The following is a 26,930-nucleotide window of genomic DNA, read 5'->3' as shown; positions in this document are numbered from 1 at the left end:
AGTACGGCAATAGGATGTATTATCACCTTATCTCGGGGTTTCTCAGAAACCGTTATATAGTTAAGGTTAGTGTTTGATTTCACTTAGAACATAAATACTTAACCTGACACTGGTCGTGAAACAGTAAAGCATCCTTGTCTGCAAGTCGCCCCAATGGTATCGACCCGCCTTCCAGCTGGATTGAAGTTCTACCCCGAGGGGCCAGTAGTTGATTGAATAACCACCAGTAAATCCCTTCTATTGTATGCTTTTTCCCTCAACACTGGCAATTGTTCTCTTCCATGATCATCATGATCATCATCATTATCTAATACTTGATTACGTGTTGCGTCGCAAGATACAAAATCCGACCTTGTGATTGAATCATGGCAAAAGTCGCTCAGCCACGTATGCACCATCAGCTAGGATACTAGGATACTTTGGGGTATATTGTAATACATAAACGACCAGCAATCTACCTCTTTTGTATCTCCTGCTTCTCCGCCCATGCCAGGTCAATCTCACGCTCGGCCTCGTAGCCATAACACCACATCTGCGTGGCCGGATCACTCCATTGATTAGGGCTATGACTGAAAGGCAGACCATCCACTTCCGCTGCCATGGCCCGATCGCGTGCCTCCTGCAAGGGCCCATCTGCAAAATGCCACAGCTTGCCGTTCAACAAGCTGGCCTCTTGCATCTGGCTCGTCCGTACCATCCGTACTTTCTCGAAAATGGCCAATGCCTCGGTTAGATCGTCTGGCGACTGCATGTAGGACAGGGAGCGCGCCAACGCCACGCCATCCTCAACGGCCATCGCGGCACCTTGAGTTACAAGTCAATGCGATTCACTTCCATTGGCGAGTGCACACTTACCCTGCGACATGTACGGAAGCATTGCATGAGCCGCGTCACCCAGCATGACCAACCTGCCCTTAGTCCAGCGATTGAGCAGGGTCCCGCTTACTAGCGGCCATTTGATGGTTCTCTCCACCATCCCGATGATCTTCGTGAGCCTAGAAGGATTGTATTGATTAGAAGGGGAAAGGTCTGCAAAATAATGAGAGGACTCACGTGGGGTCCCATCCCTGAAACTCAGTCCGCATGCTCTTCAGGGCCGTTACCGCGTCCCACGTAGCCGGATCGGAGGAATCTGGATGCGACAGCACCATATTGAATGCCTTGCCCGCCCCAATCGTGTAGGTCATGACGTGTCGAGAGTCGCCAATCCTGCAAAGGTGAGCAACGGGGCATTCGGAGTTTTTAGTCAGAGGTACTTGGAGTAGACCACCGTACCAAATATTCAATGCAGGCTTTTCTAAGATCCATGACAACTCAGAATCATCGCGCATGCGGTCTACACCCACGACCGCCCGATACGCAGCGAAGCCGGGCTTCCGGAAGACCATCTCCTCGCCGTTGAGCAGTACCCTGCGGGCTACTGACTTTATCCCTGCCAGGCGATAAGCTTTGTGCCTCAAATGGCTCAGTAACAAGGAGAGAGTGGTACAAACCATCCGCTGCGACGACCAGGTCGCCCGTGTGCCTCGTGCCATCTTTCAGGGTAATGCTTCCCAGCTCCGGATCGTAATCGACGACGACCGCCCCGAGGTTGATTTCAATCCCCAGATCCTTTGCCCTCTGGCACAGGGCAGAGTGGAAGTCCGCGCGATGGATCACGTAATAGGGCGCTCCAAAGATGTCAATAAAGTCCGGAAGCAGCCGCGTCTTCCCAATCACCTTCCCGGTCTGCCATCGACGGAAGGCGATATTCTCGGGGGCTGTGACGTACGGCTTCAGGTAGGGCTCAAGCCCGAGCCTGAACAGGATGCGAGAGGAGTTCGAGGGGATCTGGATCCCCGCACCAACTTCCCCGAGCACGGGCGTCTGCTCGTACACGGTAACCTGGTGGCCGGCCTGCGTGAGTGCAATCGCGGTGGCGAGCCCTCCTAGACCCGCCCCAACCAGTAGAATGTTCAGTTTCGGCGGCGCGCGCTGGGCTGTGGACAGAGTGGGAACTGAGCCTTCCAGCGCCTTCGCAAAATAGAGACAGTTACTGGGGTATGTTGGCATCTGTTCATCGGTCAGTTTTACTTTGCCTTTGAGTTCGATGGGGTGCTTTGCACGGACCATGAGGGCTTGATGGGGGAGCGCTGCTCCGGGTCCCTCTTGCGAGTCCATTGTCCGAGTTCCAAAGAAGCCGTGGTGACGAGTCCATAGCAGTGTTCCTCAAACAATGATCCCTGTGCTAGAGTGCCACTCGAATCTTGCCTTATATAATGGTTGCAGTCATTGGTCGAAGGCATCCCGGCTCGATGCCGACCCGTCGTTTCCCCGACAATGCCACGATCCGGCGTATACCCGGACACTCCGTTCTCATGCACCCGACCATAAAGTCTGGGTTGAGCACAGCAATTTTGTGGACTTGCTATCATACATAAGCACGTCACCTGTGACACGCCCAGCAGCTGTATATGAGCACAGCTTGATTGTCTGATTTTTATCGAGTTCATCTACCCTCTTGCCTTGGATCTCTATCGCAATGGCGCCTTCCGTCAGCGACATGCCCTCTTCAAGCGCGGATAGCGCAGCACAACTGCTGCAGGATCTCGAAACCAGCCAGACGCTACTGCCTCTTTGGACGCAGATGACAAGACTTAACCCACCGGAGCCGAACCCCACTGCCGTTCCCTATTTATGGAAATATGACACCATCCGCCCCTGTCTGCTGCGAGCCGGGCATCTGGTCACAGAGAAGCAGGCGGAGAGAAGAGTGCTGATGCTGGTCAACCCCGCTCGAGGTGGGTCTTCCGTTAGCTTTTTCAAGGCCGTCATTGAGCGCAGTTAACAATCCTACTAGATGCACCCTACACAACCGACACCCTCTACGCAGGCCTGCAACTGGTCATGCCGAACGAGACGGCCCCCGCGCACCGCCACACCGCCTTCGCGATGCGCTACATCATCGAGGGCAGCGGCGGCTTTACCGCGGTGCACGGTCGGCGCATCCGCATGCAGAAGGGCGACGTGATCCTGACGCCGACGTGGAACTACCACGACCATGGCAAGGACGGCAGCGGCCCGATGATCTGGCTGGATGGGCTGGATCTGCCGAATTTCCGACACTTCCCCGTCCACTTCGTCGAGCACTTCTGCGAGCCGCGGTACCCCGCCGAGGATGTGGACACGTCGACCTCGCCCATCGTCTTTCCTTGGAGCCAGATGAAGGCCCGGTTGGACGGCTTGGAGGGCAGCTGGGCTACGCAGCGCTATTTGAAAGTCGATGGTCGAGAAGGTGAGTCTCCTCTGGGCGATAGGACTTTTTTGTTTCCACGGTGGGCTAACTGGGGATGGGATGATGTAGTGAGTCGGGTCCTGGGCGGGTGTGCGGAGAGGCTGGCCGCGGAGGCGGCGTCCCCGCGCCGGCAAGACACCTTATCCGCCGTGTACCATGTTATTTCCGGCAAGGGTCGCTCGGAGATTGGCAGCCAGACGCTGGAGTGGCAGGCAGGCGACACCTTCTGCGTCCCCTCCTGGTATCCTTACCGGCACTTTGCGGATGCCGGGGAGACCGTCTATCTCTACCGGTTCGACGATAAGCCAATGATCACGGCGCTGGGATTCTATCGGTCGGCGTCTGATGATACAGAGACGTTGATCTCGGACTGAGATATAGCATCGAGGGTGATTATCACTTGCAGAAGGAATCTGAATATGGCTTGATGGGCTTGATTAATGTTGCCATATACTTTGTCACAGTTGGGTACATATCATGTGGACCAATGAATGTGTCTGATTTCATATATAGAGGTGAATAGTGAATCGCAATCTGAATTGATCCATGATAACTTAGGACTGCTATAAACTAGGGTCCAGGACTTTGATCCTCCTCCAAAGGTATTCTTATGGGCTTTTATGGCATAATTGGGCATGGTTATATTGGTTGACATTAGGGTTATATGTAAGGAAACGGGAACAGTCGAAACCTCAGGCACCCATAGATCTACGTAAAGACTAACTAGAGTCACCTGACTCAAATGTATTCCGGACTTTCCCCGCGTGCCGGGTAACTACCCGGACAACCCGCAAATGCCCCGCCCAAGCGACTTCCCCGCGACTTCCCCTTCTTGCCTCAATCCCCAATCCCCCATCTCCCGCTCCCCCGTATCAATCACCATCCGCAGCAAGTCCCGATAGAGACAGTTGCAGCAATACGAAGCTACTAGGCTCCGGATATCATTGATCACTTATGGAGCTACCGGTCGATAAGCCCACCTCCCATGGGCCCGCGAGCAAGCGTCGCCGCGTAGCTCTGGCCTGCGATGTTTGTCGCACTCGAAAGTCTAGGGTAGGCATATGATGACCATGACCGCCACGCATTCCCAGTCGAGCCGTTCCACTAAGCAACCACGGGCCTAGTGCGATGGCATGCGGCCCCACTGTAGCATGTGTAAGGATCTCGGCTTTGAATGTGTCTATACTCCGTCAGTCACTACCACCAATATCATCGTGCAAAAAGAGTAAGTACAGATACCCCATCATCGCCGCATGTCGCGCCTACGCTGATTCGCTTCAAGCTATCTTCAAGACCTTGAGGCCCGGATCAAGTCCCTCGAGAACAGCCATCACAGGATGCAGTCAGACCTGTCCGGATTGGTGGCGCACAGGACCACGAGGAAGAGAAGCCACCCGAGCGACAGTGAACCCGAGTCTAGTCATGAGCCGCTGGCGGATCTGACCGGGCCCGAGGATCCGATTGACGCCATGGGCGCAGTGTCCTTCGCCGATGAGGAGGAGTGCGGGTACTTCGGTGCAGCGACCCGTCCCCTCTCCCTCCACCCAGAGAACGGGCTAATGAAAGCCCATTGCAGGTCCCTCGTCGAACATCGCATTTCTGCGGCACCTGTCCCGGGCAGTGTCTCATAGTAGAGGCGACCGTCAAGCAGAGATCAATTCGCCTGCGATGCATGGAACAGGTGACAACGGCGGCTTCGTCAGTGCCACCCGGCAGCCGTCCCCGATGACCGGCAGCCACACGGCGACGCCAGTGCGATCTCGGCCTACGACAAATCCCCTCTTACTACCATCCGACGAGATCATACCCCTGATCTGTCGATACTTCGCCGACACCGGACTGTTGTTTCCTTACATCTATCCGCCGGCCTTTCTCGAGACCTATCACCAATTCAAGAGCAAGGCCAAGAAGCCCCGCCGCACCTGGCTCGGCTTGTTGAACATCGTGCTGGCCATGGCCACGCTCACGGCGGTCTCCCCTGGGTTCTCGGCCGAGACTCGCATCCAAGAGTCCACCGTCTACTATCAGCAGGCTCTTCGGTTATGCCAGGGCGAGATCATGCGGGGGACGACTTTGGAGGCCGGTAGGTCCTCGCGCGTGTGATTTCCCCGAACGCTAATATTGATCTTGTCCGCAGTACAGTTCCTCCTGCTCATGGGGCAATACCTGCAAGGGACGCAAAAGTCCGTCCAGGCGTGGACGCTGCACGGACTCGCCGTCAAGGCTGCGCTGCAACTCGGCCTGCATTCGAAAGAAGCCTCCAAGGCGTTTCTCCCACTCGAGCGCGACACCCGCCAGAGGACGTGGTTTGGGTGTGTAGTGTTGGACCGGTGAGCAGCTCTGTCTTGCTTGGAACCCTCGGCGTTTGTGACGGTTGACTGACGCCCAGCCAGAACGTTAAGTATGACCTTCGGACGGCCGCCGGCGATCCCCGATAAGTATGTCCAGCTGGACCTTCCTCAACTTGATATTCTCGGCGACTGCCAAGCATTCGTCGACGATGAGACTCTCCGCTGCAGTACCGGGTTCTTCAATCACACGATGTAGGCTGCTCCCCTTTCCCCTTGCCCGACGGCTCGCATCGCTAACTGACTAGCACGTTGTACAAGCATATGGGCACCATCATCGACCAGATCTACGGCGCCAATCTGGGCTGTGAGCCCAGCTTGCCCGTAGTGGAGACGGTGGGCCGGGTGCTGTCGATCGAAAATCAGCTGCTCTCCTGGGTCACCACCCTACCTGACAGCCTTCGTCAAGTAACGCTGCAGGCCCTATGCGGGGAGATTGCGCGAGTGCAACCGCAGCCACAGCTGTACCCCCTGAAATTTCGCGTAATTCTCACTCTACGGTACCTGCACGTCCAGATCCTGCTGCATCGGCCGATTCTGGTCCGATTCCTCGACGCCATCCACACAGCTGGTCTGGAGCCCGGCGAGGAGCGGATCCTGAACGAGATCGGCTACAGTAGCATGAAGAAGTGCGTCGAGTCGGGAATGGAGATCATCAACATCATTCATGAGGTGGTCACTGCGACTGGGTGGGCCCTCGACCTGCTGGGAGCGTGGTGGTACTCTCTCTACTACAGTAAGTCGTCCTCCTTTGCATATTTCGCGGCTTGCTGGGGTCTCACCATTATCGCTTGTGTTTGAACAGCGTTCAATGCGGCACTAGTGATTACGGGGGCTATCTGGATCCAGCGCGCGCGGGAGTCCCCGCCAAACCCGCAGATGTACCGGCTGGCCAACATCGAGAACCTCGAGCTTTACCCCGCCCGTGCCGTTGCGATCCTGCGTCATTTGGACACGGGCAATCGGATGGTGGACCGCTGTCGGTATTACCTCGAGCAGTTGATCTCGATTCTTGGTATACAGTGTAAGACTTACTTCTTCTTCTTCTTCTGTCTTCCGTTCTTTTCTTTTCTTTTCTGTCCTCGATCTTCTTGGACAGCATAGGAACGGTGATACTGACAAGATGCTACAGCGGACGCTCCCGCTCGCACAGTCCCCGTTGACCATAATCTGTCCGCGATGAGCAGCGCCAACAATGACTTTGACTACTCGTCGCTGGGCATCGAGTGTGGCGAATACATGTTGGATGAGCTGTTTGTGACTATGGCCCGGCAGGCACCATCGGAGAGTTGGTAGTTTGCAGCCTCCGTCTGTATCTCCATCATCATCGACATTAAAAGTAAGTAGACACAACAATCTGGGTGCCATGCATTCCGCCCCCCACGCTTCGCAGATCCAACACAGATGTCCAATGAGCTACGTGATATGTACATATGTGCGGACCATCCGACGTCTCTGAACACCACATCAGGAATTGCATATGCGCCGGTGGAATCTGTAAAGCTACACAGCCAGTGGGCCAAGGTCCCTTCGATCCACCCAGCTCCCATGCAAACCCTGGCGTAAGCGGACCGGCAGCAGGATCTTGGCCTGCGCGCGCGTGAAATCCCGGGTGTCCAATAGATGGAGCTCGCTTGCCATGGTCTCGTAGTTATTCACGAGGGCCAGAAGATACCCGTCGCCTTCGGGGGCCGAGTCCCCGCGCGGGATAAAGACCGGCTCCTGGACCAGGTGCGTACGGCCCGGAAAGTAGATCTCAGTCTGCCCGGCCACGATATCGAAGTGCGCCAGCGCGTTGTAGAGGGGGAAGCCGCCGCCCAGCTTCGGCGCGATGGAGGCGAAATCCGTCCCCAGCTGCGGGTCCATCAGGTCGAAGTAGCAGTGGCGATAGGGCTGGGTCGCGAACCGCTCGTCGATGCGGTAGAACTCCGAGTTGCCCTGGTGCAGGATCCGGGGTTCCGGGAGGCTGAGGTCTTCTTCTGCGTGGGGGTCGACGGTGAACCGGACCAGTCGGGAGACGATGGAGCTGGGCTCCGGGGCGCGACCCTGCGCGTCGGGCCACCAGAAGAACACATTTGTCTCGCTCAGGCCCAAGTCGATCACCAGATGGCCCTGTTCGTCCTCGTACGCGTTGGCCGTGTGGCCGGGGAAGGAGTTCTTGTATCGGAACCACTGTCGCAGGCTTAGCATTCCCCAGCACATCGATAGAGGCAGTGTGGGGGGTGAGGGGGGGAGGGACAAGGAGAGACTGTCCGCCCTACCTTCACGTCACTGGGCCGGGCCCCTCGCCGCGGCAACACGCCCAAATACAGCGGAGTCTCCGGGCTCCACTGCCAGTGCTCGCCTCCCTGCTTCATCCGCTCGATATCGCAAACCTGCGGAATCAGCGGGAACACGACCTGCACAATCCATCAGATTCGATACCACCACACCCTCTTTTCCCCCATTGGGAGAAAAATACTCACCCAGTTGTCTGTTACCGCAAAATCGTGGATCATCGCCAGCACCGGTGCCACCAACCAGACCACCTCGGTGAATTCGCCGGTCGGCGCGACGCGGTAGTAGCAGACATCCGGCGTCCCGTCGCCGCGCGCCTCGTACCCGAAGCAGAGCATCTCGCCCGTGGCGGGGTCAAATTTCGGATGCGCTGTGAAGGTCAGACTCGGCAACTGGCCGTCAAAGTCGTAGAGGCCTTGCGTCTCCAGCGTGCGCGGGTCCATCGCGTACGGCGGAGAGTCCTCCTTCAGGGCCAGCAGCCGCCCGTTGAAGAAGACCACGTTGGTGTTGGCTGTGCTGCGCACACGGAACTCGACGGCGTCGGTGAATCTGTTGCGGTACTTACCTGGAGAGAGTGTCAACTGGCCCTGTCGTCGATTTACTTTTGACTTTGGGCGATGAACTGACCGATTAAAGCGCGTTGCGCCTCGTGCTCGCGCACAAACTTCTCCGTCCGCACGTAGCGTTGCCGGAACGATGCGCGGCCGTGTTGGATGCGGAAGGCGCTCACGTTCCCGTCGCCGTTGAACCACTGCAGTGCCGTTCTTCAGCTCTTCGCCTTGCCAGACTACGAGGGAGCAGCTGAGGGGGTGGGGATGGGCTGTCCTTACGGGATCATCCTCGACGAAGGGAGGCTGTTGCGGATCCGGCATGACGCGATAGAAGACTCCGTCAATCTCCGGGGGGATCGTGCCGTACACTTCCAGTTGGGAGACCTCGCCTTCCATCCGGCAGGGCTTCATGAAGCCTGAGAATTGGGGGCGATCGGGGAAGTGTTGTTTGATGTCGGACATGGTGAGATGCAGCGAAAGAGATGAATGATTTGTCAAGGTGATTGTTCGTTGCTCCTGGTAAAAAAACAAAAATAAGAAAAAAGGGAGAGACAGAGAGAGAAAAGAAAAGAGTTGCCAAGCTACCAAGTGAGAAGCTTCCTTGCAAATGTAATTTCATGTAAATTGCAATTGGAAAGACAGTCTAGTTACTGACCTTCGTTTTATCTCTCGGCTCGCAAGACGCGGTCGTCTTCCGGGTTCCCCGGGCTGCTTCCGCTCTCTCCCCGGTGTATCCCCACCCACCCGCCTACTTGGGGCAGGTATACGTAGATAGGTACTTACCTGCACACATTCCCCCTCAGCTTGGAAACCTTTTTTCTACCACCTGCATCTATTTGTGAAGAAGACACTTATCATTCCACTCGCTCCCTCTCTCCCTGTGCTCAAAATGTCACTTCCCTGGAAACGCCTGATCCGCTTCCGCGCTCGCGACGGGCGCATCCTGCGCGGCGAGCCCATCCTTCCCGCCGAGCGCCAAATCGACCTGGGACGGATCACCGAAGCCGATCAGCTGCAAGCCCGAGTCCTCGAGGGCCAGGACATCTTCGATACCACGGGGGAGACCAAGGTAACGGACGAGATCGCCACGGTTCAACAGATCCTCTCGCCGCTGGCGCCCAGCGACGTCCCGATTCTCCGGTGCGTGGGCCTCAACTACGCCAAGCACAGTACGTTACTCACTTCCAATCGTCTAATTGCCTTTTTACGCTATCAGAGAATAACATGGAGCCACTTCTTATCAACAGTCAGAGAAGCAGGACGCAAGCCCCCACCCTTCCCCTTCATCTTCTTCAAGCCGAACACGTGTGTACACGACCACGGCGAGCCAGTCGTGATCCCGCCTATCGCCCAGAACGACCAAGCAGACTACGAGGGCGAGTTGGTTGGTAGTTCCCAGTCCCCACCGTTGTTTTCATCCTCAGGTTGTGTAGTGTAATGGTTAGCACCCAGGATTCTGATTCCTGTAATCCCGGTTCGATCCCGGGCACGACCTTTTTTTTCTCTTCGTTTTTTCCCCCTCTTATTCCATCATAGATCATGATCAAGTCTAACCACCGCACCACAGTGTCTAATCATCGGTAAAGACGCGAAAAACGTGCCTCGGGAGCGCGCTCTCGAGTATATAGCCGCATACACCGCAGGGAATGACATCTCGTCGCGGAAGCTGCAGCGCGATCCGGCGTACGCTGGCGTCGTGCCGCAGTGGGGATTCTCGAAGGGATTCGACACGTTTGCGCCGCTGGGCCCGGTGCTGGTCGCGGCGTCGGAGATTCCCGACCCGGCGCGGCTGCATCTGAAGACGGTTGTCGATGGGGAGGTGCGCCAGGATGAGACCGTCGGTGATTTACTCTTTGACTGCGCGTATTTGGTCTCGTATCTGTCGCAGGGCACGACGCTGCAGAAGGGGAGCGTGATTATGACGGGGACGCCGGGTGGTGAGTCTTCGCTTTTTTTTTTTTTTTTTTTTTTTTTTCTTGGCTGTTGGGTTTGGCGTAGATGGTATCGCTGACCACGAGATCTCTAGGTGTGGGCGCCGGGCTCAATCCGCCGAAGTGGCTGGTGCCGGGGACGCAGATGGAGGTGCAGATTTCGCAGATTGGGACTTTGCGGAATACCGTTGTTTTCGAATGAGGCTGAGGAGACAGGATTCGGGTACCGGCACTGCAATATCAGTTCCGATAGAGTACCTCATATGTTATGGTGGTCAGATAGAGTACCGTGTACCACCATTATCACACTGCCTCACTAGGCTATTGGCTGTCCTTCATCGGAGATGTGGCATACCCCACGCTCACCATAAGGTAGAATGGGTCTGGGGAAGTGTCGGGAATCGAGCTTTCCCCGGACTTGGGGCCAGCTGTATTGCGAGGCAAAGGTGACTCCTGACTCCCCTTTCATATCTGTTGTCGCCCCCCACTGACATTTCATAATCACCCGCATCTACTCTACTCTACCATCCCTTATGTCATAGCTTGATCCATAGCCATCGTATCGGGTTTCTGTTCATCCTCATCAGCATGCATCCTCTCCTTCCCGTGCCGACCCAGGATCCGCACGATCCCTTACGCTGGCCCGTTTGGCTGAAAGAAGACAGACGGCGTCGAGGAGATATCCATCGAGAATGCGCCCCCAGAGGCAGCAGGGAGCAATACGTACACCGCGCACTGCCCCTCTCCCCAGGAGATTCTCGCCCCGATCCGCGTGGATCGCGAGCTGAATCTCTTCCGGGCTACGGTCACGCCCCTGCGCCTGATCGTGCGGCCCGCGGTGGTCTGGGTGATCTTCCTCTACGGGTGCGCCCTCAGCCCGCAGATCACCCTCATGTACGTAAACCCTTCAAGTTCCCTGCCATATCTATCTATCCTAACAGCAAACCCTACTGCCAGTTTCACCATGTCTACCCTCCTCCAAGCGCCGCCATACCTCTTCTCCGCCGTCTCCATCGGCCTAATGCAGCCCGCAGCGCTGGTCGGCTTCGGGCTGGTCTCCTTCGGGTCCGTGTTCACGCCCAACTTCGCCCTGGCCTACCTGACGCACCAGCACCAGCGCGAGGCGGCGCAATGTCTGGTTCTGGTGAACGTGGTCAAGAACCTCGTCGCGTTTCTGTTTCTGTACGAGGCCGTGGTCTGGGTGCAGGGCCGGGGCTACCTGGAGGTGTATCTGGTCATGCGTGCCCTCGGCGTGGTCACGGTCGCGGGCGCGCTGCCGCTTTATCTTTATGAGAGGCGGCGGGTGGAGTCAGAAGCAGAGCTTAGGAAGTCAGGATTTTCTTTTCGTGGTTTATGTTTTACTATTTAAGAGAAGGGTGGTTGTTCGGTCTACTTTGGCAAGCACAAAGTTCTACGCCCAGCAACATTTCATCTCCTGGCCGATTTTGCTGCCACGGCGGTCAGTCGGGGCTGTTGCATTCAGACTCCAGATGATCGGTTGGGTGCTGCCGGATCCCGCATAAAGCCAGGAGGCTTGATTTTGAGGACATGCCATTCACCTTCTAGGATTCCATGCTTCTCCGCTGTCTCGCATCTGCATTATGTCAACTCTACAAAGCAAACTGTGTACTTCTAGAAAAGCATTGGATGGGCGACCAGCTGGATGGGTTGGCGAGCTATGTCAGAGCTGTTATGCAGCACAGCTGACATGAGGCTGCGGAGGGCTCGTATCGATAACGAGGCGTGGGTACATACAGACAGTATCCCGCGTGGCAGACCATTTCAGCATTTCAGCCTCGAAGTGTGCGATAGAGGTGCTATGCCTTTGATATAGAACACATCGTCAGACGCTCAACTGTCGACTTGCCGTGTCATTACCTTGTGTTCTTGTCGCTGTGATTGGTGCATTTGACCTATGGTACGAACACTGCACGTACATGTGATGAGATTGCGTGGTACCTCACTATTGGTGGAACACCACCAACCACAATTATATATCAAGAGCGCAAGCCACGACTTATCTTGATCTCAACACCCCACAGTGCATTGTGCACACGAGATAGCCGTCAATCCAGGCTCGAGCGATCATCTTAACACCAGTTTGAAATGAAGGTCAATTTCAGATACCATTCAAATGATGAATAAATGCGACTCCGGAACGGTTGACTGATTCCATCATGAAAACATAGAATGCAAGGTAAGCTTAGAGCAATGTATTTTTCTGATTATCCATACAAGAGCGAAACTGTACGCGCCGAGTCCTCGCCAACTCACACCAGCCAATCAAATAGCCAAGCAACTAGGACATGCAAGGCTATCTCCGTGCAACCTCCGTGCAGAATCCCGCGTCGCCGTCAACTGCCGGCGAGGGAGGTGATACCCCGCTTTTCGCCCTCGAATCTTTTTCTCGCAGATGAAGACAATCAACTACGGCCTACGAGCACTCCCACTCCACCAGCATACTACACCCTCAGAGACAACAGCACGGGAGACACCCACCAACAAAATGACTCTCCCCGAACCGATCACGACCGCCGCCCTCGTCCTCCACGAGCTCCACGGCCCGCTTGTCTGGGAAACCCTGCAGATCCCCACCCTCGCGCCCGACGAGATCGCCGTCGACATTCACGCGACGGGCATCTGCCACACGGATCTGATGCTCATGAGCGGCGAACTGCCCACTCGCCAGCCGGGCGTCTTCGGGCACGAAGGTATCCCCCACTCCCGGTTCGAATGAACCTACCCTTCCCCCCTGCCCCAAACTCACCGACTCACCCTTCCAAAACCCACCACTGACCCCTTCCGCCCCCTTGGAAAACCGCAGGAGCAGGAACAGTCCGCCAAACCGGCGCAGCCATCACGCACGTCCGCCCCGGCGACCGCGTGCTCCTCTCCTTCGACTTCTGCGCGCACTGCGCAAACTGCACGGCCAAGCACCCGGCCTACTGCGCCGCGTTCCCGCTGCTCAACACGGCCGGCCACCGCGCCGACGGCTCCTCGCCCTTGCAGACCGCCGGCGGCGGGGCGGTCTACTCCAAGTTCTTCGGGCAGTCGTGCTTCAGCCGCGTCGCGGTTGTGGGGGGGCGCTGTGCGATTCCGGTTTCCCACGACTTGGATCTACGGGTGTTGGCGCCGCTGGGGTGCGGGATGCAGACTGGGGCGGGGGCGGTGGTGAATGTCCTCGGCTTGCAACGGGGGCAGAGCGTTGCGGTGTTTGGGACGGGGGCTGTGGGAATGGCTGCTGTTATGGCGGCGAGGATTATGGGCGCGGAGGTGATTGTTGCGGTGGATGTGAGGGAGGAGCGGTTGCGGTTGGCCAGGGAGCTGGGGGCAACGCATACGGTTGATGCTGCGCTGGGGGAGGGGGTGGTCGGGGCGATTCAGGCGGTGACCGGGGGCCTGGGCGTGCAATTTGCGGTCGAGTGCTCGGGCGTGCCGCCGGTTGTGCCGCTGATGCTGGCGGCGCTGCGGCCGCGCGGCCGCGCGGTCTCGGTGGGCGCGGCGGGCATCACGGAGGAGGTGCGCTTCAATTTGTTTGCGCATCTGATGGGCGGGAAGGAGTATGTCGGTTGTGTGGAGGGGGATGTCTATCCGCCGGAGGTAGGTGCTCTGTGTTGGTGCAAAAGGGGATCAGGCTGACGGTGTAGTTCGTGCCATGGCTGGTGGAGCGGTATTCCCGCGGCGAATTCCCCGTCGAGAAGCTGGTCAGGGTGTACAAGGTCCGGGATTACGAGGAGGCGTTTGCGGATGTTCGTGGGGGGAAGGTGATTAAGGCGGTGCTGGATTGGACGGAGTAGGCTTGTGTATCGCGAGGATGGTCATTTGCGTTGAGTCGAGTAATCGATCCCCCCCCAGTGAAGGGGTAAATGTTGGGAAGTGTTGCAGTGTGACAGTTGAGTCGGGATTCTGCGCAGGTGGCATGATTCGGATGACACCGACGGGATTTGATGATGATACGAGGGGAGGTCTGATAGACGCGGCGGTGATTAGTGATTATGTATGCTGCTACTGCCCGTAAGATGGTAACTTACTCCGCAGCTTACAGCCCAGCCCTAAGAAGTCCAGGAATAATACTTCCGTGAATTCCCGGCCGGGCACAACGGCCCCGTTGCCTCACTGCGGGCCGGGATTTGAGTCTAATCGCTTGAAGAACCCAGGAAACCGCCGCAGTGGAGTCGACTGCGGGGCCATCCTCACTCTGCAGATCGTCACATCGTCTTTCATCTACCAACTACTAATCATTCCCCTTCGAGAACCCGTCGATGCGCCGCGCCCGACGGGCTCGTTTCATCCACTCACGCCCCCACTGCTTCTCCGCACCACCAAACCCCGGGTCATGGCACGATATCGCGATTGATACTGACACCGCGTTGTATACTCCTCACGCATGCTGCTATCGGCAGAGCCCGATTCCGCGTGAGCCGGATGGAGTGAGGATGACGGACATTGTCGAGATGAGTCGGTCGGATTAAGATGCAGTGCCCTGCGAGAGTATAAGAAGGCCGTTGTGCCACCCTGTATCCCCATCATCACCAGCATCAAGCATCTCAACAATTCAAGCAAAGAATCTACTCCTCGCATCAACCTCTTTACCACCACAATGGCCCCCGTTCTCAAGAAGTACAAGGCTGCCGCCGTCAACGCCGAGCCCGGCTGGTTCAACCTGGAGGAGTCCACGCGCCGGACCATCCACTGGATCAACGAGGCCGGCAAGGCAGGCTGCAAGTTCATCGCCTTCCCCGAGCTCTGTCCGTCCTCCCTCCCCAACCCCCAACCCCCAACCCCACCGCAACCCACTAACCACTGCAAAAATCAGGGATCCCCGGCTACCCTTACTGGATGTGGAAGGTGACCTACCAAGAGAGCCTGCCGCTGCTGAAGAAGTACCGGGAGAACAGCCTGGCGTCGGACTCGGAGGAGATGCGGCGGATCCGCGAAGCCGCGCGGGCCAACAAGATCTTCGTCTCGCTGGGCTACTCGGAGCTGGACCTGGCCAGCCTGTACACGACGCAGGTGATGATCTCGCCCGCCGGGGAGATCATCAACCACCGCCGCAAGATCCGCGCCACCCACGTCGAGCGCCTGGTCTTCGGCGACGGCACCGGCGACACCACCGAGTCTGTCATGCAGACCGAGATCGGCCGCCTGGGCCACCTCAACTGCTGGGAGAACATGAACCCCTTCATGAAGGCGTACGCCGCCTCGCTCGGCGAGCAGGTCCACGTCGCCGCCTGGCCGCTCTACCCCGGCCGCGAGACCCTTAAATATCCCGACCCGGCCACCAACATCGCCGAGTCCAACTGTGATGTACGTCCCTCGTCAATCGCTCCCCAGGACAGTCCCCAGGTTCAGTACAGTCGTGGGATATTCATGCTGATCAGATGGCCCAGATCGTCACCCCCGCCTACGCCATCGAGACCGGCACCTACACGCTCGCCCCCTGGCAGACCATCACCGCCGAGGGCGTCAAGCTCAACACGCCCCCGGGCAAGGAGCTCGACGACCCCAAGATCTACAACGGCCACGGCCGCATCTTCGGTCCCGACGGCCAGAACCTCGTGCCCCACCCGAGCACCGACTTCGAGGGTCTGCTGTTCGTCGATGTATGTATCACTTGCTTGCATGCTGGTTATAGAAAAGGGTTCCGGACTGACTGAAGATGCAGATCGACCTCGACGAGTGCCACCTGTCCAAGTCCCTGGCTGACTTTGTAAGTTTCGGTGCCCCTGATTAATAGACCCCGGTGCGCAGGGCTAATCGATTGCTAGGGCGGCCATTACATGCGCCCTGACCTGATCCGCCTGCTGGTGGACACCAACCGCAAGGACCTGGTCGTGCGCGAGGACCGTGTCAACGGTGGGGTCGAGTACACCCGCACCGTCGATCGGGTGGGCTTGTCCACCCCGCTGGATGCCCCTGCTCCTGCTGAGGAGAACTAAGGAGAGCTAAGCCGGCTTAGACGAATCTCCACTCTGTATTATACTGATTAGAAATTGATTGTTTTTGTTGTTGTTCCATCGATCTGATTTTTATTATGGCTTTGTGTGATTGACCCTCTTGACTGCAAGGGGGGTACCTACCGCTGGACTACCGACACCTGAGGCATCAAGACACGAGAACAAAACCTCCCCCCCCCCAAAACAACACACTCCTCAAAAACACCCCCTATCTGTCGACAGTACCCATGAAACACAAGACAACTAATCGACTGACTATTATATGCCGTGACCTTGGGCGACCCTCCGCCATCGTCCACCGGCTGCGTCACGGCAAACACATCCCGCCCGACCGCCCTCTGCCGGTTGATCGCTTGCACCACGCTGAGGGTCTGGTACACAGGGAACGCGCCTTCCTCGGTCGGCTGCAAATCTAATAGCGTCTGCAACCATTGCTCGATCTCCAGCCCGACCGACAGGTTTCGACATCGCAGAATACCCGCCAGAAGCAGGCCTGTGAATCCGATGGTGTAGCTGTTGCGCGTGAGGGAGGTCTGCATGTCGGTCCCTTGGGCGATGCGGACGAGGGTTGGGACCCATACGTCTTCCTCGTGGGGGCGATAGTCAAGGGAGGTTGAGTGTGGGTTATGCAGGAGGGTAAGAAAACCACTGCATTGCATGATGCGCGCTACGACGTAGTATGCGTAGTTCAGTGCTGCACTGTGCGAGGAGAAGTGGATGGTCGGGCTGCCGGTCGGGTCGATAGGGCCGTAGATGGGCTGCTCGGCGGGCGGGAGGTGCGCGCGCCACTCGTCTAGTTTTGCAGCCTGTTGGCGGAGTCGGGAGATACACGTAGCTGGATCATCTCCAGTTCCCAGGGGGCTCATCTGACCCCGGCAATACTGAAGCACAGCATTGAAGTTCAGGCGATGGGACTCGCACATGATGCTCAAAACCAGGACCCGGCGCCCATGCGGGGTGTGTGGTAAATCCTCGACCAGCGAAACGGGCAACGGGACAGACGGCAACTGCTGATGTATCTCTACTGAGCTGAAGTAGGCACGAGCCCACCAGACCACATAACGGATCTGCATCCACGAGGTGAGGAGCGATTTAATCGTGGGGTCTGCGACGCCCTGCCGCCACTCCAGGAGATTCATAATCCCTTGCACGTGGCAGCAGAAGCCCGCGAAATTGCCCATGGCCGATTCCAGGTGGGCGAACAACACCAGCGTCGTGAGGATGACTGTCTTATTGTGGTCAAGATCGACCGAGGTCAACGTAGCGAGTCTCCGAATCGCGGAGGAGTAGTACAGATGACTCGCGTTCTGGTGGGCTAGGCTCGGACTCCACGGGCCCATCACTGCGGTCGTCAATACTTTACGCTCGCCACGGAGACGGCTGATATTGCAGGAAGACAGGGCAAGCACCGCGTCTCTAATGATCGACATGTCGGGGACCAGGAGCGTGGTAGAGTGGAAGACGGGGTGTAAGGCGGGTAGACAGCGGTCCTCCCAATAGGTGGTGTAGAAGATGTCCCGCTCCGTCGTCTGCAGAGATTTGACCAGACTGCCGGTTTCGATCCGGAGTCTCTGCCTAGTTTGAGTGCTGGAGCCCTGGTCACCAGCCAGCTCTTGTGCTGTCGCATTGGGGGATGTTTCACTTGACGAAGGGGATCTCGACCTCTGCCCAGTCACGATCTGGAATCTGAGTCCGGGCTTCACATATTCGCATTCCTTCTCCAGTCTTACGCAGGTCCCACATGCTGGCTTCTGCTCATCACACTGGATTCTCGATTAGTGCTGTCATTCTGGACTGCGGTGGTATGGAAAATCAACCTTTGTTCTGCGCTTGCGACAGCTAGTACAGCCATCGCGCGAGCGTATGATATCGGTCTTCTTTGGCCTAGGCGGTGCAGGCTTGTACATGGGTCATCTGCAAGGCCTTGACTCAATGAAGCAATGATTCTTTGATAGTCGGATGCTGTGACGGGTGAGTCAAGAGTGCGTTGTCAGAAGTGGCAAGGACCAATCACGTGCCTTCCAAAGGTGCTCAACCGAGCCAGACCGCAGTCGGTTGAAGCTAAGCCTAACCTGGCAGCTATCGTTCTACCGGCCTAGTAGTTTATGTTGAATGATTTATGATCTAGCACTGGGCCCATGGATGGCTCGAGACTGCTTCCTGCCAATTGTATCTAAATGTGCATTGCATATGAGGCTCTGTTAAAGGGTGACCTAACGCGTTTCAGATTGTGCCTGATATGAGGCTATATGAACCGATGCGAAGATCCTTGCCGCAAGGATGCTACATTCCAAGCCTGTACATGTACGCCGTATATTATGTGAACTGTACAGATTGAACCCATACATGTATACCCTCTAACATCAACAGAACCTACACTACATCCCCCTTCTTGCTCTCCGCCATCTCCCCCCTCTCGCGCACCAACTCCGCAATCACCCTCCCTGTCTCGCCCTCCAACCAACCCCGCAAAACCCCGAACGACCCCCTCGCGATCCCCCTTCCGCATCTCCTGACTCATCTTGACCTTTCCCCTCCACCTTGCGGATCTCCTCTGGGTGTAGAATTTTGGGGTGACGTAGTGGTGATGGCTTCCTGTAAACAAGACGAGGACTTTTTGGGCCTGCGTGAGGATCTCCGGGGGTTGGTCGTCGTTCTTTGGGGCTGTCTCGAGGAGGGCCTTGACTTGCGGGTTTTGTTTGGCGATGTGCGCGCGCAGACGGGCGGATTCGGCTTGGCTGGGCGGGTCGAGGACGAAGGGGACGTGGGTGCATTGCAGGAAGTCGTGAACCTATCTAAATGATATCTTTATCCATACTCGACTTTCTCTAATGATGACAATGCCAATGTAAGAAGTTGGAGATCGTTCTGGTACACCCGATCCGGTAAATTGTGGACCTACTCTGTGCTAGCATCGCTCTCGCCCACCGGATTGGGTTTAGCGTCTACAGATCCCTTCAATTTGCCATAGATGAAGCGTGTAATCGAAAACCCATCGCCCTGGAGTCGACCATTATTCTCCCGGAGGAATTGAGTCAATCTTCTCCCGGTAGCTGACGCGCAAAGCCTATCACGCACGAACCGCTCTAACCGTAAACGGTGCGCAGGTGCGATGGTGCACCAATAAGGGGAAAATCTTTACATCAGGAGAACCATATAGCACCAGCAAACATGTATATAACCCTCTCAAATTCTTGTCTTGTAACCTGATAAAGAATCTCAGCAAGCTCCAACTCAAAGTTTCAGTCAAGTCAAACCACCAACCAAAATGAGCACTACTACCCCGACACCCCTCCGCATCGCCATCCTCATCAACACACCCCCCGACACCGCCTTCTGGCACGACGTGCGCAAATGCTACCAGGACTCCTTCCTTGCGGTCGCGCCGACGGCTCAGATCGATATGTACGATCCGGTCTTCGAGTGCCGCTTCCCGCGCCCGGCAGACTATGATCTGGTCGTCCTGACGGGGGGCAAAGCGGATGCCTCTTCCTCCGAGCCGTGGGTGCTGGGGGTGTTGGAGTTCCTGCGAACCGCAGCGAAGGAGGCACCCCAGACAAAGATCCTGGGGATCTGCTGGGGTCACCAGGCTCTCTCCCGGGCGCTTGGGGGTGTCGTGCGCGCTGTGCCTTCGGGGCCGATTGTATGTATATGTATCCCTCTTGACTCTTTGTCTGGGGCTGGCAAGTGAGGGCTAATTTTGTGGATATGCTAGGCTGGTCTTGAAGACGTGCGCTTGACGGAAGCAGGCCGGAAGTTCTTCGCGTGTGACGAGAACACTACAAGTTACGTATGTTGCCTGTGCGTCATTCATTCCCTTTGAGCTAAACTGACGCGCCTGGCAGCGGTTACCCGAGTTCCACGTGCGGGAGGTGGCCCAGCCCGGCGACGGGTTTATCCACCTCGCGGAGAACCACGAGATGTTCGTGAACCAGCAGAACACGGTGCTCTCGTTCCAGGCGCATCCGGAGATCGAGGCCGAGATGGCGAAGCAGCTGTTGTTGGAGGAGGATGATGTGTACAACGGGAGACTCTCTCAGCAGGAGCTGGAGGGGCATCTGACTCGGTTGGAGCGGCCGACGGATGGAGTGAGGGTGTTGAAACGGGTTGTGGAGTGGGCGAGGGAGTAGATACAGCCTATTGACTGTTTGGCTGATCCTGTATTCACTGTCATATTATTCACACCGTCAGAAAACACCAGAATCACTTGCAGAATAATGCCCCGACATTACAATGATCAACCCCACCAAATCAAGGCGAATAAACACTCATCTCAAACCCCCCCGTAAACGGCAACGTGACATTCCGAAACCCATTCCCCGGATCCCGCAAAAACGCCAAAAGCTCCCTATAGCCCTCCACCGCGGAGATCGTATTATCCGTCAACACCGCCGCCCCGCGCCGCAGCCGCGGCAGAACCGTCTTGAGCGTGGGCAGCGCCAGCGCACACCATACTATCCACCTGACATTAGCCCCTGATCCCCCATTATCAACCAGACAGAACACCTACTATCCAGAAGCAACACATCCACTACCTCCGGCACGCCCTCCAGCAGGGTAACCAGCAAATCCCCCTCCCGCAGATCAATCACCCGCTCCACCTCCGGGCCACACTGCGCCCAGTACCCGCGCGCGATCGCCGCCTTGCTCGGCTCCTTCTCGGTGGCGATCACCGTGCCGGGCGTGCCCGTGCGGGCGGCGGTCTTGCCCACGGCGAGGGCGAGGTAGATAGTGCTCACGCCAAAGCTGGTGCCCGCCTCGATGACGGTGGTGGCGCCCATGGCGGTGAGGAGCTGGTACACGAACTGGCATTTGTCCGCGTCGAGGGCGATGAACTTGTCCAGCATGAGGCGGTCGAATTCATCCTGCGGGTTCGGGGTGGTTGTTTGGCTGTCGGCGAGGTTGTCTAAAATGTCGGAGGAGACGACCTTGCCTTTCTCCTTTTGGGAGATGGCTGCTTCTTGGTCGAGGGACTTTTTGTGGAGGGTGGAGAGGAGCTGGAGGATGTGGGGTGGGGCGTCGAGGGGGGTGGAGGAGGACATCTTAGAATGGGGTGCTGTTCGAGCGGTTGAGGCAGCTGTTAGTCTAGCAGCATTAAGGGACGGTCAGAAAGCTTGTTAGTATGATGGAGCTTGTTAATGAATTAGTAGTTTGGGTTTGGGGATTTGGGGGTCGACGGAAGTAACAGGAGTGAGGGGCGGGGGTCTCTTGGCATTGGGGGACAGGTAGGCTCAATCTTCCGTAGTGGCACTAGAAATCGCTTGGACTAATGTTGCTCGCAAGAAGGCATTTCCAGCAAGGCAGTAAATAAATCTCAGATTGGTAGGCACAATAAAACAACATGAGGTCGCAAATCTCTGTATATGAATTGTGCTTGGTGCATGGGGAAATGAATCAAAAGGCTTTGCCTTCATGCCTCACTCCAAAGTTTAAGGATCTCACTACCCATTCAGAGACACATGAAAGAAGGCTTGTTGCCTATTAGTAAAGAAATATAACTTAGTACCGCTGTTCTCACCATGTTTGACCTAGATTTATGATCAAGAGGTTGAAGCTGACTAAATGAATGATGGTTGCGTTCTAATGGCTACTAGCCATATTAAAAAGCCACGACTGAATGGACTGAAGCATAGTCGCATGAGAAGAACGAGTCATCGCGCTTTCATCGACGTTGATGCACTATATATTCGGAGCGTCCATATCTACCTTTCTTCCCACGCCGCTGCCTCAGGCACAAGATACTCTCGGGCGCATCCGGACCGAATTGTAACGAATCTTTAAAGTTTGCGTCCTCTGCGGAGATTTTCTTGGAAGGAGATCCCGAATAGGACAAAGCTTGATTGGCATGGTCTGGATCATAGTACTCAGTCAAATGCCTTTCTTACACTTATCTGCCATGTTAACAACTACTTGGAAGTTCCCTTGCCCATTCCAGCACAGGGAGTGTAACCACCGGCAGTATCATCCTGCTTTCTCGAAGAGATAGGAAACAATGCCGCGTCAGTGGCAGCCAACCCACCCAAAGATTCATGCAAGCAACGGGTTTCCGTACCATCTCCTCGGGATTTGCTCTTGCCCCACCTCGACCACTCACACCCAATCAACACCCCAGATTCTCCGATCATACCACTCGCGATCTCGGTAAGGATCCCGAGAATCTCAAAGTTGTTGCAGGTTCCAGTTATTGCGGGCCCCGCGTGGCACGCAAGTCAAACCCCGACCTAGAGCCATCGCCCCGTTTCACGTCCCCCTCCGGGATTTGGTGCACCGTCCCTGCGGGATCTCTCTTTATGCTTGGGGTTTGGTTATATCCCAATCCTTGCCCTTTAGTCATGGAGATCTCTGTTTCAACTCTGCCGCTGCTTGTCGCAACAACTCAACACGATTTGCGCATGAACCAATAGCCAAATCTTCAATCAGAATGGAGAATCCCAAGACAATACCAGACGCCACTCGTCCGGGACATCGGAAATTTAGTAAGCCGCCAGTCAAGGTCGCTTGCCTTGCTTGGTATGCTTCCCTTGCTCGTGAACACACCCTCATTGCTGATGCCATCGCCAAGTCGCACTCTCCGCATCCGCTGCGACGGACTCGAACGATGCGGCAACTGTGTTGCCAGAGAGACACCATGCTCCTACGTGCCCAGTAAGCGCGGGGGACCACGGATCCGCAAGCGGAAGCGGCCGTTGACTCCGGTGTCCGGATCGATGGATACGTCATTGAATTCCATGTCGAACGACGAGGTGGAGGTGGATGGGCTGGGGTTCGGAATGCCAGGGTCAAGTTCCGGGTCAGGACCGTCGTCACAGATATCGCTGTCGCAGGAGGAGGATGAGGGTACGTATTTCGTTGCATAGTGGTGTAGGCTTGTAGGCTAACAGGAGTAGTCTGGCTGGACCAGCTATTCACACTGGGTGCTCCAGGAGCCGGGCTTCGAAGTATTGAGAGCTCAGTGTCCGAGATTGAGCAAATATTCGATGAGATCTTCGCAGAGGACAGCGTGCGGATACCATCCGAGGTAGAGGAGGAGACTGCTGTGGAGCCGGACCTCCTGCAGACGTATGCGTCGGATGATGATATGTACGTGCCATTCCTAGGATATGGTGGAGATAGCTGACGAGACGACCAGACTGGACGCATATTACGTGTTCATCCATCTGTATTGCCCCCTTCTCCCTCCGCCTGAGCGACTCCCCGTGCGCAACAAACCCGTCTACGGCCCGGCGACCTACCGACCGTCCAGCCCGCTGGCACTTGCAGTGTGCGCCATCCTGGCCTTAATACCTCATCCGGAGGTGCGACAACCCTCGAAACCGGAATGCATCAAGCTCCGACGGGAAATGGCGCATTCGTATGCACAGTCAGCCTTGGAGGCTGTGGAGGCGGATCTGGAACTGCTGGATTCGGCGTCGGACCCGTCGCGCGCGCTGTCGGAGGGAGTGGCGCAGTGCACGCGCGAGCCGTTTCACGTGAAAGTGCCGGTTGGGCTGGAGGCGGTGATGGCATTGGTGCTGCTCAGTAGTTATGAGTATGCGCAGCGGGGGAATATTCAGAAAATGTGTAATCGGGCGGGACAAGCTTTGACGGCAGCGATGAGTGTGTCTTTACACGAGACAGTTGAGGAGGATGGGTTTGCAGAGGCCAGACGAAGGGCGTGGTGGATGACAGTATGTTTCGTGGTCGAGAATCGGAGATCGGTGCTAATGAGTGCAGTATATGACGGTGTGTCAGGGCTCGATTGTGAGCGGGATGGTACGTGTCACTCACCTTTCGGTTGGATGCTGCCACTGACTCTTTTAGCCTCCGGTGATCAATCTTTATGATCCTCGATTTGTCACCCCATATCCCAAGGTAGCTCACTTTCCCTTTCAAACTGAATGAGCTTCAGACTAACAGCTCAGGGCTGGAAACTCCTCATCGAAGCCCAACAGACGATCCTCGAAGCCACGACCTTCGTCCATGACCTCAACCTCACCATCAAATCGCAGTACAACGCACCCTGGATCTCGAAGCGTATGATGGATCTCGACAGCCAGATCACTTACCTTTTACATCCGTGTCGGGCGTCATCGCCTTCGATACCGCGGTTTCCACCCACACCCACCGACTCACCCGAAATAATAGCACTGCAGAGTATGAAATACATCGCCGAGATTAAGCTCCACAGGTGAGACATGACCCCATCCTCACTTTCCCCCTCACCCCATCCTAACACGAAGTAGCGCACGGATCAAAACGCATCGGTTCTGCGCCTTCCAAGACGCCGCCATCTTCCGCCGGCGCCACTGCGACCTTCACGCGACAACCCCGTCATCCGCAACGTCAGCACCAAGCTGCTGCAGCATACCTGCCCCGCAACCCCTGAACCAACCCCCGAATCAGTCTCGGAACTCGCGCATCTCCTTCCCCTTCTCCAGCCACGCCTCCTCAAAGATCTGCCTCCACGCCGCCCTCAACATCACCAACCTCCTCGACAATCTGCCGTACCCGAACCCGACCAACGAGATTCCGCTCACGCGGCCGCCGTACCTCGCCCGGCATTCGCGGGTGGAGATCCCCCGCACGATGCCCTCGTTCGCCTGCTGCGCGATGCAGGCGAGCTATGCGATGATGATGTTGGGGATGAAGGCGCGGGGGAGTGTTACATCGAATAGTAGTAGTGGCACCAGTGCTGGGGGCAGCGGTAGCGGCCGGTCGTTGGACGGGTTCGTGGAGGAGCTGCGGCAGAGTCTGCGCGGGGTGTGGAAGGTTCTGGGGAATTATGCGATTGCGTTTGAGGCCGTGGGGGGAATGAGAGGTATGTTTCTTTGATGTTGGGTGGTCTAAAGGTATGAATGCTGACTTGGGACGTCTAGATGAGATTGGGCTGTCGATGGGGTGGCTGGAGTAGTTGATACTCTGGCGGCGATGTTGGATGGAGAAGGCGATGGCGATGTGTCCTTGCAGAACTAGGAAAAGGAGATCTTCTCTCAGATTTCATTAACTCCTTTCACCTGGTCACGCAGTGTGAAGACGAAAAGCGTTGCTTTCAGTGTCCGTGGTGGAGTCGGGACAATCCGAAGCGGAAGGCGCGACAGTGAATGGCAACAGAAGATCACCGGCAACCGACGGTGTGCCTGTTTGCTGCCTCTGTGAAGCCACACACCCAAAGAACACCAAACTATTCACACACTTGATCCAGTCCTTGAGGCTCAATTGTAACCTAGCCGACTTCACAATCCTTACGCAGTGAATAGGCATCGGAGCTCATCTTTAGCCTTTAGCTTCCCCACATATTTAAGCATCACTTCTTACCTTGTTCTCAACCACACACACCTTCAGAAAGCATCTTGCAGGATACCAAGCTTGCTCACCAACAAATATAAAGCTTCTCCTCCGTAACCACCATCAAAAGAAAAAATCCTACTTTAGCATCCACCATGACGCAGCCAACCACCCCAGAAATCAACGTCAAACTCGAAACCCCACCCTACATGCAGCAAGACTACTTCCACCAGCTGCCCGACAACCAGCAGCTGAGTCCCCTGCCGCATGAGCAGCAGCAGCAGGTGTATGTGAAGCCGATCCCGCCCGCCGCGCTGGACCCACTGCTTCTCGGCCCCGCCGCGCAGTCGCTCAGCCCGCCCGCCCAGAAACCCCACCGCGTCCCGCTGAGCTACTGCCAGCTCCACGACCGGGTGCGCTGCACCGTCACCACCGACGGCAAGTGCTGCAATCGGCAGTTCGACAGCGAGGGCCGGCTGCGCGCGCACCACCGCCAGTTGCACGATAAATTGATGGACCCGTGCCCGTTCTGCGGACAGCGGTTCTACGGACGGTTCTCTTGGGGATTGCATATCGAGAAGGAACATGGGGTGTTTGTGGCGGATTGCAAGGTTGAGGACGGCGATGAGGTGGAGATCATACAGTGAGGAGGGGTTGGAGGGTTTCTTCAGTAGGGGGCTGGGGTGTTCCCCGGTAGAAAACGTTGAGGTTTCGCAGGGCGGCGTTCGAGGCGTTCTCCAGCGGGAGACTGATGCATAACGCATCCAGGATTAGTAGATGGATACACACCCTGCAGAGGATTTTGTGGATGATGGATATTGTTATGCGATGTACTCGAACAACGAGAGACTTGACTTCGTGTCAAAGAGGAGATAGAGATAGCATCTATCTAGCGGTGTTCTAATGGAACCCGGCCGGTCTTTGTACGCAGTTAATTGCTCCTTTATCCGTCCATATAGCAAGGGGAATATAAAAGAGTCAGCTTGACTGAACAATCACACATCCAACTTATGAAAACAGGTTCCTAGCACCGTGGCAACATGGCCTCCGAGTCAAGCGCATCGAAGCGCACCTCGCCACCCAGCGAGCAGCAGGCACCCGCTGCAGCGCCAGCTACAGCGCCAGCTACACCCACCCCTGTCAACCTCCGCCCCCCTAGGCCAACAACGCCCCCCTCCCATATCCTCCCCTCGATTCCACCAACCTCCTCCGCCCCGCCCCGTCGCCAGTACAGACTCCCCGACAACCTCTCAGGCCAACCGTATCCGACCCCAACCTCAACCTCACCCACAACCCTAACCCTTCTAATCCAAAGGACCCAGACCGCC

The 26,930-nt window shown here is 56.4% G+C and overlaps 14 protein-coding genes and 1 non-coding gene across 15 annotated transcripts; 10 read left to right on the top strand and 5 right to left on the bottom strand.

The window, feature by feature from the left end:
• Positions 1-447: 447 nt before the first annotated feature.
• BO82DRAFT_425192 (putative salicylate hydroxylase) lies at positions 448-2,160 on the bottom strand (the record flags this gene model as incomplete). The annotated part of the gene is made up of 6 exons (XM_025640321.1): positions 448-804; positions 856-995; positions 1,054-1,209; positions 1,276-1,432; positions 1,494-2,052; positions 2,110-2,160. The coding sequence occupies 6 exons, from the start codon at positions 2,158-2,160 to the stop codon at positions 455-457; spliced, it is 1,413 nt and encodes a 470-aa protein (XP_025487030.1). The 3' UTR covers positions 448-454.
• Positions 2,161-2,437: 277 nt separating this feature from the next.
• Positions 2,438-3,742, top strand: BO82DRAFT_425186 (cupin domain-containing protein). The gene is made up of 3 exons (XM_025640320.1): positions 2,438-2,780; positions 2,840-3,274; positions 3,344-3,742. The coding sequence occupies exons 1-3, from the start codon at positions 2,522-2,524 to the stop codon at positions 3,646-3,648; spliced, it is 999 nt and encodes a 332-aa protein (XP_025487029.1). The 5' UTR covers positions 2,438-2,521; the 3' UTR covers positions 3,649-3,742.
• Positions 3,743-4,228: 486 nt separating this feature from the next.
• Positions 4,229-7,039, top strand: BO82DRAFT_436332 (putative C6 transcription factor; the record flags this gene model as incomplete). The annotated part of the gene is made up of 9 exons (XM_025641102.1): positions 4,229-4,327; positions 4,399-4,499; positions 4,557-4,789; positions 4,851-5,357; positions 5,412-5,604; positions 5,668-5,817; positions 5,871-6,358; positions 6,428-6,646; positions 6,755-7,039. The coding sequence occupies 9 exons, from the start codon at positions 4,229-4,231 to the stop codon at positions 6,916-6,918; spliced, it is 2,154 nt and encodes a 717-aa protein (XP_025487028.1). The 3' UTR covers positions 6,919-7,039.
• Positions 7,040-7,125: 86 nt separating this feature from the next.
• BO82DRAFT_387042 (carotenoid oxygenase family protein) lies at positions 7,126-8,967 on the bottom strand (the record flags this gene model as incomplete). Its single annotated transcript, XM_025638286.1, has 5 exons — positions 8,730-8,967; positions 8,527-8,650; positions 8,088-8,464; positions 7,884-8,021; positions 7,126-7,794 (listed from the first exon to the last, which is right to left on the bottom strand). Exons 1-5 carry the CDS (start codon positions 8,910-8,912, stop codon positions 7,126-7,128), a joined length of 1,491 nt encoding a protein of 496 aa, XP_025487027.1. The 5' UTR covers positions 8,913-8,967.
• A 228-nt stretch (positions 8,968-9,195) lies between these two features.
• On the top strand, positions 9,196-10,732 carry BO82DRAFT_425177 (fumarylacetoacetate hydrolase family protein). Its single transcript, XM_025640319.1, has 4 exons — positions 9,196-9,619; positions 9,698-9,834; positions 10,018-10,387; positions 10,477-10,732. The coding sequence occupies exons 1-4, from the start codon at positions 9,340-9,342 to the stop codon at positions 10,581-10,583; spliced, it is 894 nt and encodes a 297-aa protein (XP_025487026.1). The 5' UTR covers positions 9,196-9,339; the 3' UTR covers positions 10,584-10,732.
• Positions 9,874-9,945, top strand: BO82DRAFT_t297. The gene has a single exon. It is a non-coding gene; the product is annotated as a tRNA-Gln (tRNA).
• A 304-nt stretch (positions 10,733-11,036) lies between the features above and the next one.
• BO82DRAFT_268924 (uncharacterized protein) lies at positions 11,037-11,675 on the top strand (the record flags this gene model as incomplete). Its single annotated transcript, XM_025630967.1, has 2 exons — positions 11,037-11,275; positions 11,339-11,675. Coding segments are annotated over 2 exons (576 nt in total), but the record flags the coding sequence as incomplete, so codon positions are not given.
• Positions 11,676-12,551: 876 nt separating this feature from the next.
• On the top strand, positions 12,552-14,316 carry BO82DRAFT_358783 (alcohol dehydrogenase). The gene is made up of 2 exons (XM_025636388.1): positions 12,552-13,092; positions 13,206-14,316. The coding sequence occupies exons 1-2, from the start codon at positions 12,888-12,890 to the stop codon at positions 14,018-14,020; spliced, it is 1,020 nt and encodes a 339-aa protein (XP_025487024.1). The 5' UTR covers positions 12,552-12,887; the 3' UTR covers positions 14,021-14,316.
• Positions 14,317-14,690: 374 nt separating this feature from the next.
• Positions 14,691-16,389, top strand: BO82DRAFT_194242 (carbon-nitrogen hydrolase family protein). The gene is made up of 5 exons (XM_025630545.1): positions 14,691-15,129; positions 15,198-15,688; positions 15,763-15,984; positions 16,047-16,091; positions 16,150-16,389. Exons 1-5 carry the CDS (start codon positions 14,982-14,984, stop codon positions 16,318-16,320), a joined length of 1,077 nt encoding a protein of 358 aa, XP_025487023.1. The 5' UTR covers positions 14,691-14,981; the 3' UTR covers positions 16,321-16,389.
• Positions 16,390-16,457: 68 nt separating this feature from the next.
• BO82DRAFT_346236 (Zn(II)2Cys6 transcription factor domain-containing protein) lies at positions 16,458-18,299 on the bottom strand (the record flags this gene model as incomplete). The annotated part of the gene is made up of 3 exons (XM_025633746.1): positions 18,156-18,299; positions 17,389-18,101; positions 16,458-17,265 (listed from the first exon to the last, which is right to left on the bottom strand). Exons 1-3 carry the CDS (start codon positions 18,243-18,245, stop codon positions 16,458-16,460), a joined length of 1,611 nt encoding a protein of 536 aa, XP_025487022.1. The 5' UTR covers positions 18,246-18,299.
• A 284-nt stretch (positions 18,300-18,583) lies between these two features.
• On the bottom strand, positions 18,584-19,123 carry BO82DRAFT_295259 (uncharacterized protein; the record flags this gene model as incomplete). Its single annotated transcript, XM_025631856.1, has 1 exon — positions 18,584-19,123. A coding segment is annotated over one exon (540 nt), but the record flags the coding sequence as incomplete, so codon positions are not given.
• A 483-nt stretch (positions 19,124-19,606) lies between these two features.
• On the top strand, positions 19,607-20,468 carry BO82DRAFT_295238 (type 1 glutamine amidotransferase; the record flags this gene model as incomplete). The annotated part of the gene is made up of 3 exons (XM_025631854.1): positions 19,607-19,981; positions 20,054-20,128; positions 20,184-20,468. 3 exons carry the CDS (start codon positions 19,607-19,609, stop codon positions 20,466-20,468), a joined length of 735 nt encoding a protein of 244 aa, XP_025487020.1.
• A 24-nt stretch (positions 20,469-20,492) lies between these two features.
• Positions 20,493-21,474, bottom strand: BO82DRAFT_194171 (O-methyltransferase). The gene is made up of 2 exons (XM_025630544.1): positions 20,849-21,474; positions 20,493-20,792 (listed from the first exon to the last, which is right to left on the bottom strand). Exons 1-2 carry the CDS (start codon positions 21,378-21,380, stop codon positions 20,590-20,592), a joined length of 735 nt encoding a protein of 244 aa, XP_025487019.1. The 5' UTR covers positions 21,381-21,474; the 3' UTR covers positions 20,493-20,589.
• A 1,285-nt stretch (positions 21,475-22,759) lies between these two features.
• Positions 22,760-25,228, top strand: BO82DRAFT_406766 (putative C6 finger domain protein; the record flags this gene model as incomplete). Its single annotated transcript, XM_025639590.1, has 9 exons — positions 22,760-22,848; positions 22,901-23,175; positions 23,226-23,418; positions 23,468-24,005; positions 24,052-24,090; positions 24,139-24,189; positions 24,240-24,505; positions 24,561-25,135; positions 25,194-25,228. The coding sequence occupies 9 exons, from the start codon at positions 22,760-22,762 to the stop codon at positions 25,226-25,228; spliced, it is 2,061 nt and encodes a 686-aa protein (XP_025487018.1).
• A 529-nt stretch (positions 25,229-25,757) lies between these two features.
• BO82DRAFT_406765 (uncharacterized protein) lies at positions 25,758-26,249 on the top strand (the record flags this gene model as incomplete). Its single annotated transcript, XM_025639589.1, has 1 exon — positions 25,758-26,249. One exon carries the CDS (start codon positions 25,758-25,760, stop codon positions 26,247-26,249), a length of 492 nt encoding a protein of 163 aa, XP_025487017.1.
• Between the last annotated feature and the right edge of the window lie 681 nt (positions 26,250-26,930).

The sequence above is a fragment of the Aspergillus uvarum genome (genome assembly GCF_003184745.1).
Source record: "Aspergillus uvarum CBS 121591 unplaced genomic scaffold BO82scaffold_77, whole genome shotgun sequence".
Lineage (NCBI taxonomy): Eukaryota > Fungi > Ascomycota > Eurotiomycetes > Eurotiales > Aspergillaceae > Aspergillus > Aspergillus uvarum.
This window is presented reverse-complemented; position numbering and strand designations above follow the sequence as displayed.

Coding starts and splice junctions, on each gene's coding strand:
- BO82DRAFT_194242 (XM_025630545.1), top strand. CDS start 14,982: ATGGCCCCCGTTCTCAAGAAGTACAAGGCTGCCGCCGTCAACGCCGAG. Junction 15,689..15,762: donor TCGCCGAGTCCAACTGTGAT/GTACGTCCCTCG, acceptor CATGCTGATCAG/ATGGCCCAGATCGTCACCCC. Junction 16,092..16,149: donor CCAAGTCCCTGGCTGACTTT/GTAAGTTTCGGT, acceptor ATCGATTGCTAG/GGCGGCCATTACATGCGCCC.
- BO82DRAFT_194171 (XM_025630544.1), bottom strand. CDS start 21,380: ATGTCCTCCTCCACCCCCCTCGACGCCCCACCCCACATCCTCCAGCTC. Junction 20,793..20,848: donor GGATGTGTTGCTTCTGGATA/GTAGGTGTTCTG, acceptor TCAGGTGGATAG/TATGGTGTGCGCTGGCGCTG.
- BO82DRAFT_358783 (XM_025636388.1), top strand. CDS start 12,888: ATGACTCTCCCCGAACCGATCACGACCGCCGCCCTCGTCCTCCACGAG. Junction 13,093..13,205: donor GGGCGTCTTCGGGCACGAAG/GTATCCCCCACT, acceptor GGAAAACCGCAG/GAGCAGGAACAGTCCGCCAA.
- BO82DRAFT_425177 (XM_025640319.1), top strand. CDS start 9,340: ATGTCACTTCCCTGGAAACGCCTGATCCGCTTCCGCGCTCGCGACGGG. Junction 9,620..9,697: donor CCTCAACTACGCCAAGCACA/GTACGTTACTCA, acceptor TCTTATCAACAG/TCAGAGAAGCAGGACGCAAG. Junction 10,388..10,476: donor TATGACGGGGACGCCGGGTG/GTGAGTCTTCGC, acceptor CGAGATCTCTAG/GTGTGGGCGCCGGGCTCAAT.
- BO82DRAFT_425186 (XM_025640320.1), top strand. CDS start 2,522: ATGGCGCCTTCCGTCAGCGACATGCCCTCTTCAAGCGCGGATAGCGCA. Junction 2,781..2,839: donor GCTGGTCAACCCCGCTCGAG/GTGGGTCTTCCG, acceptor CAATCCTACTAG/ATGCACCCTACACAACCGAC. Junction 3,275..3,343: donor GAAAGTCGATGGTCGAGAAG/GTGAGTCTCCTC, acceptor GGGATGATGTAG/TGAGTCGGGTCCTGGGCGGG.